Source organism: Crotalus tigris, unplaced genomic scaffold (genome assembly GCF_016545835.1).
Source record: "Crotalus tigris isolate CLP2741 ecotype Arizona unplaced genomic scaffold, ASM1654583v1 scf7180000020184.803716, whole genome shotgun sequence".
In the NCBI taxonomy this organism is placed as follows: domain Eukaryota; kingdom Metazoa; phylum Chordata; class Lepidosauria; order Squamata; family Viperidae; genus Crotalus; species Crotalus tigris.
In genome coordinates, this window is record NW_024097897.1 from 567,968 (window position 1) to 581,017 (window position 13,050).

At 42.0% G+C, this 13,050-nt stretch overlaps 1 protein-coding gene across 2 annotated transcripts in view; it reads right to left on the bottom strand.

Moving 5' to 3' along the window:
- ABCB6 (ATP binding cassette subfamily B member 6 (Langereis blood group)) overlaps positions 1-13,050 on the bottom strand; it is a 45,781-nt gene that overhangs the window by 13,005 nt on the left and 19,726 nt on the right. For both annotated transcript variants that reach the window (XM_039365772.1, XM_039365773.1), the window contains exons 5-11: positions 8,355-8,447; positions 7,595-7,787; positions 7,310-7,431; positions 4,356-4,465; positions 3,992-4,057; positions 2,675-2,800; positions 74-150 (exon numbers count right to left, since the gene is read on the bottom strand). In XM_039365772.1, coding sequence (XP_039221706.1) covers positions 74-150; positions 2,675-2,800; positions 3,992-4,057; positions 4,356-4,465; positions 7,310-7,431; positions 7,595-7,787; positions 8,355-8,447 — 787 coding nt within the window. The remainder of the gene's footprint in view (positions 1-73; positions 151-2,674; positions 2,801-3,991; positions 4,058-4,355; positions 4,466-7,309; positions 7,432-7,594; positions 7,788-8,354; positions 8,448-13,050) is intronic.

The following is a 13,050-nucleotide window of genomic DNA, read 5'->3' on the forward strand; positions in this document are numbered from 1 at the left end:
AGACCCACTTCTCTTTGCATCACCCCCAGATGGCTAATAAATATACAGAAAAGTAACCTAGCAATGAAATTACCTGTAATATGTGCCAAACCAATTCAGTGGAGTATACAGCTGAATAATGTATGTGCCAAAGAGAACATAATCGCCTACCTGGAGGAAATAGGAAGAATATATCCATTTTTGCAATAACAATTGTTCCTCCCATACATCCAATGGGGAGTTTTCAAATGCAGATTCACCTGATGAATCCTGAAGATCAAGTGTCCAAGAGCCTTATTAGCTCTACGTCCCTTGTCTTTTGTTCAGCAAAAGTGACATTTGTTACTTAAGCAGAGGATTATAGGTTTGAGATATTCAACATTTTAAAAAAATCAAGAGAAAATGTCCTATTTATGTTCAGAGAATAGAAATTCAAACATCAAATATTCTATTGAAGCAGAGTGATTGACCTGAGATGAAACCATGTGCAAATATATACATTTCTGCTGTGTTCATTAAAAAAAAAATAAGCCCCCCTTTGAATGTATAAGCCTATTACAGGATGACTTACATATTTTCCACTAATCCAGCCTTGAAGTAAGAGGTCCAGAGCAAAACTTCAGAGGCTGAGTTCTTTGTAGATCAAGGTAAAGTTCAACTTATATGACAATAACCAGCTATATCTCAGTTTTTCTGTCTTCTCCTCCCATCAATTAAATGGTAGATTTCTGTGTGTTCCAACACAGAACTAATTTGAAGGACCAAGTTTCATATTTGGGGCAGTTTAATGCATTGCCTTTCTATATATGATCAAAACTACACCTCTCAATCTGTTGTCAATACATATGCGGATAAATATGAAAGAAAAAGGATAAAACAAACATTTCCGTTGCTTATCTTTCTTCAAATCCATATGGCAGCCTAAGTAAAGAAGGAAGGAAGGAAGGAAGGAAGGAAGGAAGGAAGGAGAGAGGGAGGGAGGGAGGGAAGGAAGGAAGCTATTTACCAGTTAAATCAACCTTATGTTTCTGTTCTAAATCTTTTAGATTGCAGATGGAGGTTTATATGTCTCATATTAGGCAACAGTTTAGGCTAGCAACTTTTTTCCTGCTTGCTACTTTTGTCTGTGAAGAAATTTGAGGAAAATAGAGGAAATATGTGAATTTTCCTCTAGAGCTGAGGTGTAAATTAAAATTTCAGTGACCCTCAGGCTATAGTCTAACACAAGTGGAAACCAGATTGAAAATTATTCATGCATGGAAGTAAAGACTTTTTAACTTTGTACATTACTTAGAGTCATGTAAGTGAGATGAGCGGCTATATAATTTATCAAATAAGTAAATAAGACAGATGCTGTAAGCAACTCCAACCCAGCATGGTCAATGGTCAGATCCCAGAAGAAGCACAGGAGAAGTAACCACTTACTAATGCTTTTCAGAGGGGAAGGAAAAGTAAAATAATTCCTTCCTGGAACCCCAAATGACGTTTCAGACTAGGCTGATGGTGAAACTGTTATTCCTGCGGCATTTCCCTGCAGCAAAAATTAATTGGAGCAGTGTGGTTCAGTAATTCCCAGGTTTTTATTTTGTTTTAATTAGCCTTTAGTCAAGTTGTTTGCCTGTAATTCATACTTGACACCTTTTCCTCAATTTAGATGTGAAAGTGCCAGCCATGTTACGTTTTTATAGCTTTACTTTGCCATTACCTCCTCTGATTTTAAAAAGTACCTCCTGTCCCTCAGATTGCACTCCATGTGGGGAATCTGTTTTCACATCTGGAGTACAAACCCCAAACATACTGATCTCTTTCTTCTGATGTTTGTGGAAACCAGCTCCCATTTGGTGAGGCCCACCCCACTCTTCTGTTTAGATCTTTTAATTAGTGACAAATCTTTTCCAGCTTGGCCACTTGTTTACAATAGCTTTTGTTCTCAGAGGTCCAATTCTCCAGTTGGTTTTGTTTTAATCTTCTCCACCCTGGGCTACCCATTTTTCTCAGCATGACCAGAGACCTACCTTCAGATCTCACTGTCTTAAATTCAGAAAACAGTAGTTTATAGAATACTACAAAGACTTTTTTCCATCAGTCATCATGTCTCACAACTAAATTTAAAGACATTCAGCCAGTGGTGGGATTCAGCCAGTTCGCACCAGTTTGGCAGAACCGGTAGCTAATATTTTGTTGCCCAGGCCCAGAATGGACTTCCGGAAGCGGCATCCACACAGAGAACCAGTTGTTCACATATTTGAATCCCACCACTGCATTCAGCAACTTCTTTCGCATTTTTGTGTGGCAAGTTCTTCCACTTATTTAATTACTAGAGTCTTCCTGCTTCTCATGAGGCTCTGTACCTCATTGCAAGACTTCTAGTAAGTATTATGCAGAGAAACCCAGAGCTGCTGTATTTCCAGTAGCAAATTTCATGAACGTCCAGTTTGCAAATGTCATTTGCAAGTAGAAATAGGTAGAACAGCTCAGGGTTCAACTACAGAAATTTCTAAAACATTACTAAGTTTTGTAAAGGTGCATTGAAATGGTCTAATTTTTTTTTTTAACTCATGGCAAATCGTTCACAAAGCCTGATGCTTCATCTGGAAGGGCCCCAACAGTAAGGATGAGTTGTAGACTGGTTCTTGTTTCAGAAGAACAGAGAGAAACCCAAACCACATACAGCATGCAGTCAGCGAGAACTTACATTGAGCTTTTTCTTAGTCACATAAGAAGCACACAGGAGGGATCCAGCCAGCAGCCCCACACCAATCACCAGATTCTGTGTCTGATTTAGCAGGCCCAGAGATGCATTCACTTTCCATTCTGCAACCTACCAAAAGAAAAGGGAAAAATAAAAATAAAAATCAAGAACTGCACGATGCAATCCTGAAAAACTCTACATTCCACAGAAATTGTTCAACAGAATTTGTACCCTCTAGTTTAGCCTCCACATAACAGACCAATGAGGCATCCAGGAACGGATAAGTTATGTTTTCTTCGTCCTACTACAAGACAATTTAGATCAGCCAACCAATGCTTTTCTAGAATATTTCTCTTCTCTGGATATACTGATTCTCCTATATATAGGACAGAACTAATTAAACTTATAATGGGCCTTTCTGAGTCTCTCCACAACAGAAAATCCTGCCATGGCTTTGCTTGACTATGTCTGGACATTCTGGGCAGCATCTGAGCAGCTAAAGGTAGTCCTCGACTTACTACCATTTGTTTAGTGATCGTTCGAAGTTACAATGGCACTGAAAAAAAGTGGCTTATGACGGTTTTTCACTCTTACAACCACTGAAGCATCCCCGTAGTCATGTGATCAAGATTCGGCTGCTTGGCAACTGGTTCATATTTATGACGGTTGCAATGTCCTGGGGTGATGTGATCACCTTTTGAAACCTCTGACAAACAAAGTCAATGGGAAAACCAGACTCGCTTAACAACTCACTTAACGTAACTGCGGGGATTCATTTAACAACGGTGGCAAGGAAAGTCATAAAATGAGGCAACATTCACTTAAGAACTGAAATTTGGGGCTCAACTGTGATCGTTAAGTCGAGGACTACCTACTATTTACTAGCGGATGGAGGGAATAATCTTTAACAAACATGTCAGTGTTACAAAATCCCGGGAAACCTCTCCGGTTTGCCGTGTCTTAATCTCCCTTGTTATGATGCTCTTACTGATTCCTTTTCTAGATGCTTATGTGCATCGCTTCCCACATCTTTCCCCAAGAAAATGGAACTATTTTTTTCCCTTCCAAATTACTGCATGTATGAACACAAACATAGGAGTATGAAGATGGATGGATGGATGGATGGATGGATGGATGGATGGATAGATAGATAGATAGATAGATAGATAGATAGATAGATAGATAGATAGATAGATAGACAGACAGACCTCCATCTCTGCTGGTACTGAAGGAAACAGACTAACCAAAAAAACCTCAATAGTGCTTTATAACAGACATGAAAGAAACAAGTCCAAACACTACATAAAGATCCTTCTATACCTGATACTTCATAATGGCATCATTGAAGCGCCTAGCCTCATAGTCCTCTGCACTGTAATACTTCACCTGCAACAAACCAAACCAGGGACCGGTCAGTACAAAAATGACGTTCCCTACTCTAAGTCACCCAACTTTCATTCTCAGTTAACTCTTGACAAACAAGAAATATTCATTAAACCCGGGTGGGGTGGTGGTGGTGAGCGTTAGATCAAAGTGGAAAGCTCTTCCTCCTCTAAGCAAAAATCTGAAACTGAAGCAATTTCAAGCAATGCAGGGGAAAAAGTCAGCCAGAATGGTTTTCTGCTAATTACTTGTACTCCCTATTTCCAGCCACCAATTATGGTTAAGTGGAGGCCCTAGGTACCGTTTCAAAGTTGAGAAGTGAGTCAACAGCTCGAGACTTGGCATCATTGTCACGAAGATTCATATCACGGCGGTACTTTGTTCGCCACTCAGTCAGTATTATAGTCAGTGCTACATGGAAAAAGAGAGGCCAACTATCACTATAGCAAATTCACACAGGCTTATCAGAGATATCTTTGATTCTTTCCACTTCAACTCATAACCAAGACTATTCAAAAAGTGGCAAAAAGAAAAAGCGTTTTTTAAAATTAAAATTATTTCTTTCACCCTGATAAAGATAGCTGAACAAGAAGTAAGCAGTGGTATCTCCAATGTAGGGATGTACAAATTGTTCTGATCTTGAAATAGGTATCCCTTTGTCCCAAATTCTGTCTTGAGTTCAAGAGAAAATGAGACATTTTGTCTCACTTTGTCTGAGTGTTTACTTATCCCACATTTTTTTAAATAAAGAAAACCCTATAACTATGGATGTTTAGAATATATTAATTAATAAAACAGGAATGTTCCACTTCTGCAGTCAATAGTGTGAGACAGTTCAGCAAAGAAGGTGGGGCTGAGGGCAAGTAACAAGATCAGAAAAAGATTGCTTTCTTTTCTAAAAAAAAAAAAAAAGGTTTTAGACAAGAAAAAGATTGCTCCTTGTTTATTTTTAAAAAGGTATTTGCTCTGGGAAAGTCAATGTCAATGTTACGATATTGTCCCTGATTTTTTTTCCTTTGGACTACTGCAACGCGCTCTACATGGGGCTACCCTTAAAAAGTATTCGGAGACTACAGTTGGTCCAGAATGCAGCTGCGCGAGTGATAGTGGGTGCTCCTCGATACACCCACGTTACACCTATCCTCCGTGAGCTGCACTGGTTGCCTATTGGTCTCCGGGTCCAAGTCAAGGTGTTGGTCATTACCTTTAAAGCCCTATATGGCTCAGGGCCAGGCTATTTGCGAGACCGCCTACTACCTCATAGTTCCCTACGTCCGGTTAGATCCCACAGGCTGGGCCTCCTTCAGGTCCCGTCGGTCAAGCAGTGCCATTTGGCGGGGCCGCGGAGGAGGGCCTTCTCTGTGATGGCGCCCACGCTTTGGAATCAGCTTCCCCCGGAGATTAGGACCGCTCCCACCCTGTTGGTCTTCCGTAAGCTACTTAAGACCTGGCTTTTCCGGCAGGCCTGGGGTTTATAAAAACTGACCCCTGGATGACTGTCTCTGTACTGTTTGTTTTGTTATGTTTTATGTGTTTTTATTGTTAGCCGCCCAGAGTCTTTCGGGAGTGGGACGGCTTATAAATTTTGAAAAATAAATAAATAAATAAATAAAATTTGGACAGATTTCCAAAAATTATGTTACTTGCATTGCAGATGGCCAATTGCAAAAGTATTCCATGCATATGCAACAGACATAAACTGCCGGCCAAAAGTCTGTTTTTGATGTTGCTCTACTTTTATGATCTATTCAGAAGCCAATGCATTGTAGCCACTACTTGTTGCTGCACTCATGTTGTTTGTGCAAGGCACACTAAGGATGCCGTTTTGTGAAATGGGGATTTAATTTGAGCCAAGTTTGTTTTAGATTTGCTGGTCAAGTAGCAATGAACTACTCCTGCACCTTTTTTTGTGACTGTTGGATGAAATACAGAAAGTCGTGGGCACCTTTCATTCGCATTTCTCATTGTTTCCCATGTTTGCACAGTCATAAGGTTTTTGACTTTTGTCCTATATGAAGAAAATCCATTAAAGCACTGTAAACAAGCATTCTGAATGGGACACTTTTATTTTAAGATAAGAACAAAACCTTTCCCCTTCCCATTTTGTTCATTTCCCCCGTTTTGTTTCCATTTCCCATTTCGGAATGAGTAGCTAAACAGGGCCTTCCTGCAGGATTTCATGCAAGCCTACCAAATATGCTTAATACATATAATTTGCAGTGACACAATTAATTTAAAGGTTAGACCAAAAGAAAATTTCTCATGTTTCTCCAAGAGAGCAAAGTGTTGGTGGCTGAAAGACTAAGTTTTGAAAATTCCTTGGGGTTGGGGGAGAGAAATACTGAACTCCATAGCAGGCAGGCCAACAACATTATGACATTATTCAAGGACGTAAGAGCATTTCATGGAGATTAAGTTTTGTAGCAACTTTAGTTACCTTATAGCTTATATTTCATTTGGTTTTCCCTTCATTTTTCAGCATTTTACTTGGTGACTTTTGGGGCTTTATGGGCCACACGCTGCTCATGGATTACTTACCCCTATTTTAATCGCATCAGAATCAACAAGACCAATTAGACATACCTATTTTAAGTCCTACTGTGTTAAATTAGTCTCCAATAGGCCAGAGCTTGAATCTATCTCAATGCAAAGTTAGCTTATTGTCTGAGATTTACATAAGATACTTTATGTCAGATCACAGCAAAAAAAAGGATGCCTGTATGTCTGTCATACTACCAGTATAGCTTCACTTCCTTTGTTTATGAGATCTGAGAGGAGTAGAAGAGATACAGAATTCCCTCTCAGGGCAGCTGAAGGTCAAAGTATTTCATCCTGGGTGTCACTTATCTTGCTAAAAAGAGATCCTGCTTGTTCAGCAATGTAACGCCTATTCAAAGAGCAATTTGGATCAGTGTCCCAGCAGGAGCAAAGTGTTAAAATCCCTTTTAATTATCTAAGTTGGGAACTGGATCAGGACTGAGTCATCTGCTCTATTTCTAAAACAGTCTCTCCTCCAAATATCTTGACACTGTAACTCCAGAGGACCCAGCTATTCTGACAGTTGGCCTTCATGGCTGGAAATTCTGGCTTGTAATTTCATTAATCAGAAAAAAAAAGCATTAAGTAGAGGAAGGCTTTTATTAAATTATAATTCCCAGTTCCCTTAGGTCAGTACCATAGGCTTAATTCTGAAGACAATGGAAACCTTTCTCTGCCCCCCCCCCCCACTGCTGCCCCTGGCATCAAAACACTCACTGAGGTAAAGGCTCATGCAGAGGAAGATGATGAGGCCGAACCAGCCGCTGAAGGTTATGGCGAAATACACAATAGCAATTACAATATCAGCCACGGTGGGGAAGATGCTGAATATGATGTAACTGTAGGATGAGAGGGTGGGAAACTAAGATCACACAGTGTACAATGCCCCTTCCAAAACTTCTCTCTCCCCGCTGGGGTCAGGAGGAGAAGAGCTGACTGCAGGAATCCCTGCCAGCCATTGAACACTGATGGATTCCCACCAGTCAGACATATCCCACATACCTGAGTAAGTTGTTGATGCTGCTAGTGCCTCGGTCAACACTGCGTAACACCTCCCCTGTCTTGCGCTCCAGGTGCCAGCGAAGAGACAGGTTATGGAGATGCCGGAGGAGCTCTACCTGGACTTCGCGGCTGGTGAACTGTTGCACGCGGATCCACAGAAAAGTGCGCACATTGCTAATGAAGCCAGTTGTTCCTACAGCAAGCACATGTATTTTTTTTTTCAGTGCATGTGCTTTTGTTTCAGATGAAAACCTGACTGCACTCCCAATACTCTGAACAAGAAGAATTCTTCCCTAATCTGGTGCCTGTCAGAAATGGTAGATTTCAGTTGCTCAGAATCCCCAACCCATTTGGCCAAGTCTTGCATCAGCCACAGTTCTCCAGCCAGCATGATCAATTTATATTTCCCCACAAATTCTTTGAGCTACACAGGGGCTGAGCACGTTAAGTGTTTAAAGCTTTCAACTGTGCACGTTTAAATATGGTCAGGAGGCACACGCCTGTTGACTGCAGTCTGCAACATATTACATAGGAAAGAGAAGCAGAAGAAATGTTTTTGTTCCAAAGCTGTTTGCCTCAGCTTCAACCACTTCCATTTCAAAAATGTAGTTAGGCCGTAAAGCTGAGCTGGTATGTTTCTTGAAGGGCACAAAGGTTACTAATGAAATCTCGTACCGATGTTAAGGTGGAAGACAGGCATCCCCACAGCAACTTTCTCAGCCCATCATATGTATCTTATAACTTTCACAGGGTAACTTACCAGCTCCTCCTCCCTGAAGGAACTTGAGGAATGCGTAGATGCAAATCGTCTGAAGCACTATGTGCCAAGTCACTCTCTCTGTGAGGGCATCCACTGGAGGGTAGGAGGACAACAGTTAATCCGAAAGCCACAATCCTTTAACCCGACTTATTTGCCTGTCCACTGCCAATCCCATTCATATACTCTTCACCCGTTATTCGTAGATCAACTCCTGATTGCTCCTAATTGCTTTCTTTTGCATGTTTAGAAAAACTGGGAGTAATAGTTCAACGTGTTTGTAGGGTGCTGGGTTGCTAGCGGCTTGTGACTCAGGACTTCTTCTGCCCTGCTTTCAGTATGAGGTTCCCCACCAACACTCCTTGGACTCCCCAGCACTGCCGTGGGTGGGAGGGAGGGAGGAGAGGCAGAGGAGGCGAGAGCAGGGACAGGAAGGAAGGAACTCTGTGCCACATCTGCAAGCATCTAATGCCTGGATATTTTGCTCTGCTCCTTCTAGCCTATCCTCCAGCAAACTCTGATCTCAAGCTAGGCAAAAATCACACAGTGGGGCCAGTTCTCAAAGCTGAGTTGCTATGCCATCCAGCTCATGTTATAGCATGGCACGCTGGCCTGAGCAGTGCTAGAGTAAACCCGCCTCACTAGATCAAGAGGAAGCTGGTTAAAATCAGGCAGAGATTTTACCCAGCAGTGCTTCTGAGAGCCAGGAAAAAACAATAGCCCTGCTAATGAATCTCTTCTGATAGGATAAATCTCTCTTGTGGAAAGAAAGGGTAACTACAATCCGGGCAGCTTAGGAGGTGTCCTGTCAAGCTAGGATCTAAGAGAAGCCACCTAGATGCGGCTTGAGGTGGGGAGAGACATTCATCATCAGTCATGGATGGTTAATAGGCAGGAAACAGCTTGAGTATCAAGTGGCCTCCTACTGGGAGCTCTTCACCTTCATCCCAGCATCCTATTCCCAAATGGCTTTGAATTCAAAGCAGCCTATTTTTTTCCCCCTCCTCTTATCCATGTGTAAAGATCTTCAAAGAGGCCTTTCTTCCAGTGTTGGGACTGAAATAAATATATTATGTTCTGACAAAAAAGAAAACAGTGGGAGGGGCCTTCTCTGTGGTAGTGCCCAATTTTAAAGCTTTTCTTGAATGAAATATAACCACCAGCAGTAGCATCCTCTTTTCTCTTTTCTTTCTTGGTGCCCCTGTCGAAACATTGCCTGTTTTAAACCTCTGAATCTCTGTCTGACTGCCCAGGAGGAACGTTTGGGTGACTTTAGGTTGGCTGCCTTGGGATCCCCTGGGAGTAGGGAACGTTTTTCCCTCTTTGGATTCGTTTTCCACACCTGAACAGGCAGTCCAGAACTAGAGTGTCACATCCTGGGTCAGATCCTGCTCTCCCTGTGTGGATTTTCCCTCGGCAGTCACGGGTACGGGTTTTCTGAATGTCTCCTTGAGCTCGTCCAGCCGGAGAGCCTCCAGTGGAATCTCCTGGCTGCCTTTGTTCCCCCTTTCAAGGAACCGCACAGCAACAAAGCTCCCACTCCCAACCCCCTGCTAGGCTGCTGGGAGACACAAAGGCCCCTTGTTTGTTTGCCGCCAGCGGCACTTTGCTGGGTAATCCTAACTGGCAGGGTGGGTGACCCCATTTGGCAGTGCCCCCTTTTTTGCCTTCCAATCCTTCCACATGGTGGGAAGAGGGGATCAGGAAGAGAGTTTCCCCCCCCCTCCTTTCCATTTTATTTTATTTTACACATGGTAGGTGATGTTAAAACCATCGTGTTCCTAAACAAAGGCATGAAGTAGACTATTTTACATGGAGAAAATGGCACACATGGGGAGGGATGGTGGGGGAGATGGGGCAAGTGTCCCTGAAGGAATATGTGTCCCTGAAGGAATATGTGTCACTGATATTTTTTAAAACTAAGATGGTTGTTTCCCCCCCCGCCCCCCCCTTTTTTTTTTAGCATGAAGAACGAAGGCTGGGTAACAGTGAGTGTCGCAAAGCCAAAAAGCGAGGCAGTGCATTTCAAGCCAGATCTTCTTGAGTAAATGTCACATTTCAACTTTCTGTGACTCTCCATCTTCTGTCCATCTCATGATATGACACAAAAGTACCTGCCAAATTTCAACCTTAGAAATAGAGATTTTCGATAGAGAGAAGAGTTTGACAGACCCACCATCCAGGCAGAGGCTTTAACTGTCCCGCACAACACGCAACCCTCCTTTGTTTTTCCACCAAGATACTGAATGGGAAGCTGGTAGTGCTCTAACTTCCTCATGACACATGTCTCTCTCAACATACATAAATCCAGGGATAAAGTGCACAACACATTACATTAAAAATAGTCATTAAATAACAAAGCAGGGAAAACTATTAAACAGATTTACAAGAGACTTACAAGGAAAGAAAGTTTAAATGTAGAATTAAGCATTTGTAAATGCCCAGAATTTAATCAATTCCTAAACAGTGATAACTCTAGGAAGAGCCTCTCACCAGAAATCCAAAAGCTGACATCACTCCGGAGCTTTAGGTATACAATGGAGACATTCAGAAGGATCATTAATTAAGTCTGTCATTGGTATATAATTTAATTTTGAATCACTGAATGAATCATGATTTAAACGTATTACAAATATATTTGTACTACTAGGATTATTGTTTCTTTGGGGGATTTCTAATTATATAGCACCAGAAATCCATGTGGTATATGTTGAGTCTAAAAATGAAGAAACAATATAATAATACTATGTGTCCCACTGTAATTATGAAGAAAACATTTACCAAACTCATTCCTCTGGCTTGTAAATTTTTGAGAACTGAGATCCTTAATTCTATTACTGAAAACTGACAGGCAGCTGAATCTCCCCACCACCACCCATAATAGTAGTACAAGGTAGAAATGAGTCAAAAGAAACAGGGAATTAGGTATATATGTAGATGCTGGTGACTGCTAGCCCTGAGAGTTTGAAAGCACAATTTCTACCAGAAACTGTGGATCAACACACATGGGCTATCTATCCATAGTCCTTGGCCCATAATTATGCATAGCCCATAATTATCCAGCTCATCTTCATCTACCAGTTGAATAGGCTGCTCTTTTGCTGAAGTAGATATCTGGAAGTCACATCCCACCCAGTTGGATGGGAAGGTCTATAGGGAACTTTGAGGATCACTGTAATCCCCAACACTCTGCTGGATACTGATGTGGTATACATCACATCAGAAATGTGACATCCATTATGGATAACAATGTCACTGGCAGTGTGTTTTATGGAATATTGCTCCCTCCACTTTACTACAGCTTCAGGTAGAGCACCATAAGCAACTGCAACACTGTTAAGAAAATGGGACGAGGCTGAAGTGACCTGCTGAAGAGCACCATTTTCCTTTCCACCCTTTCTATTTGCACACGTGTGTGAGCGATTAAACAAGTATACTGGTGGCCCGGCCATGGGCAGCCTGATAACTTCATAACTGAAGCATGCCCATCATTTTCTGATGACAAAGGGAGGATACTGAGCCAAATAGATTGCTGGATTGACTCAGCAAGGGATAACCACGTTCATAAGTCCATTGCTGGACAAGAATGAGCTCTAGAATACAGGCTGTCCTCAACTTACAACATTTAGTGACTGTTTGAAGTTACAGAGGCACTGAAAAAAGTGACTTATGACCGTTTTTCACACTTGCCACCGCTGCAGCATCCCCATGGTGATGTGATAAAAATTCAGATGCTTGGCAAGTGACTTGTATTTATGACGGTTGCAGTGTACCAGAGTCATGTGATCACCTTTTGTGACCTTCTGAGAGGAAAAGTCAATGGGGAAGCCATACTCATTTAACAACAATGTTGCTAACTTAAGAGCTGCAATGATTCACTTAACATCTATGGCAAGAAAGGTCTAAAATGGGGCAAAATTCGCTTAACAACTGTCTCGCTTCACAACAGAAATTCTAGGCTCAATTGTAGTCATAAGTCAAAGGCTACTGTACCAGACAGCTGCATTCAGACTAGGAATGGGCAGAGGATCTGGTTAAAATCTGCAGAGCAAAGCCTCCTCCAGGTGGGCCTGAGGAAGACAATGTTCCTGCCTTGAAACTACTTAACATGTAGGACAGAGCCATCCTGCTCCCGGATTCCTTCTCATCCAGCCATTTTGTATGCCATTTGCAGTTCCATGCCTCCCGCCTACAGGGATTCTTTTGTAAAGTCTAAAAGTCAGGGCTGAAAGGCAGGTCTAGAGTCCATCCCCTCTATTCAAATACCTCTCAATAGCTGCCCCGAATTGGCACTCACAGTGCCCACCAGGGCATGGGAAACTGGCAAACACCAACAGTTTCTGCTAACAAAGAGCTAGCGCTCCTCTCCGAAATTCAATAGTTAGTCTAGAAGCAGGCAGGATAGGAAGTCACAGTGGGGCTCAGGACTGGAGATCTGGTGAGAGAATAGGGAGAGGTATTTGGGAGAATTTAAGAAGCTACTGAATTCACGTCTTCCCAGTCAAAAATACTAGCTTGATCCCCCCCATCTTATAAAATCACGATCCCATCACTACCCAAATTATGTGCTGTAATTTTGCAGATAAAGAAGTAATTTTCCACCTAGAGATCAAAATGTACATGAGATGGAGATATTGGGGATGGAAGAAGAGCAGGGATGTGGGTAGAGAAAGTGGGGATAAGACAAGAATGGTTGGGG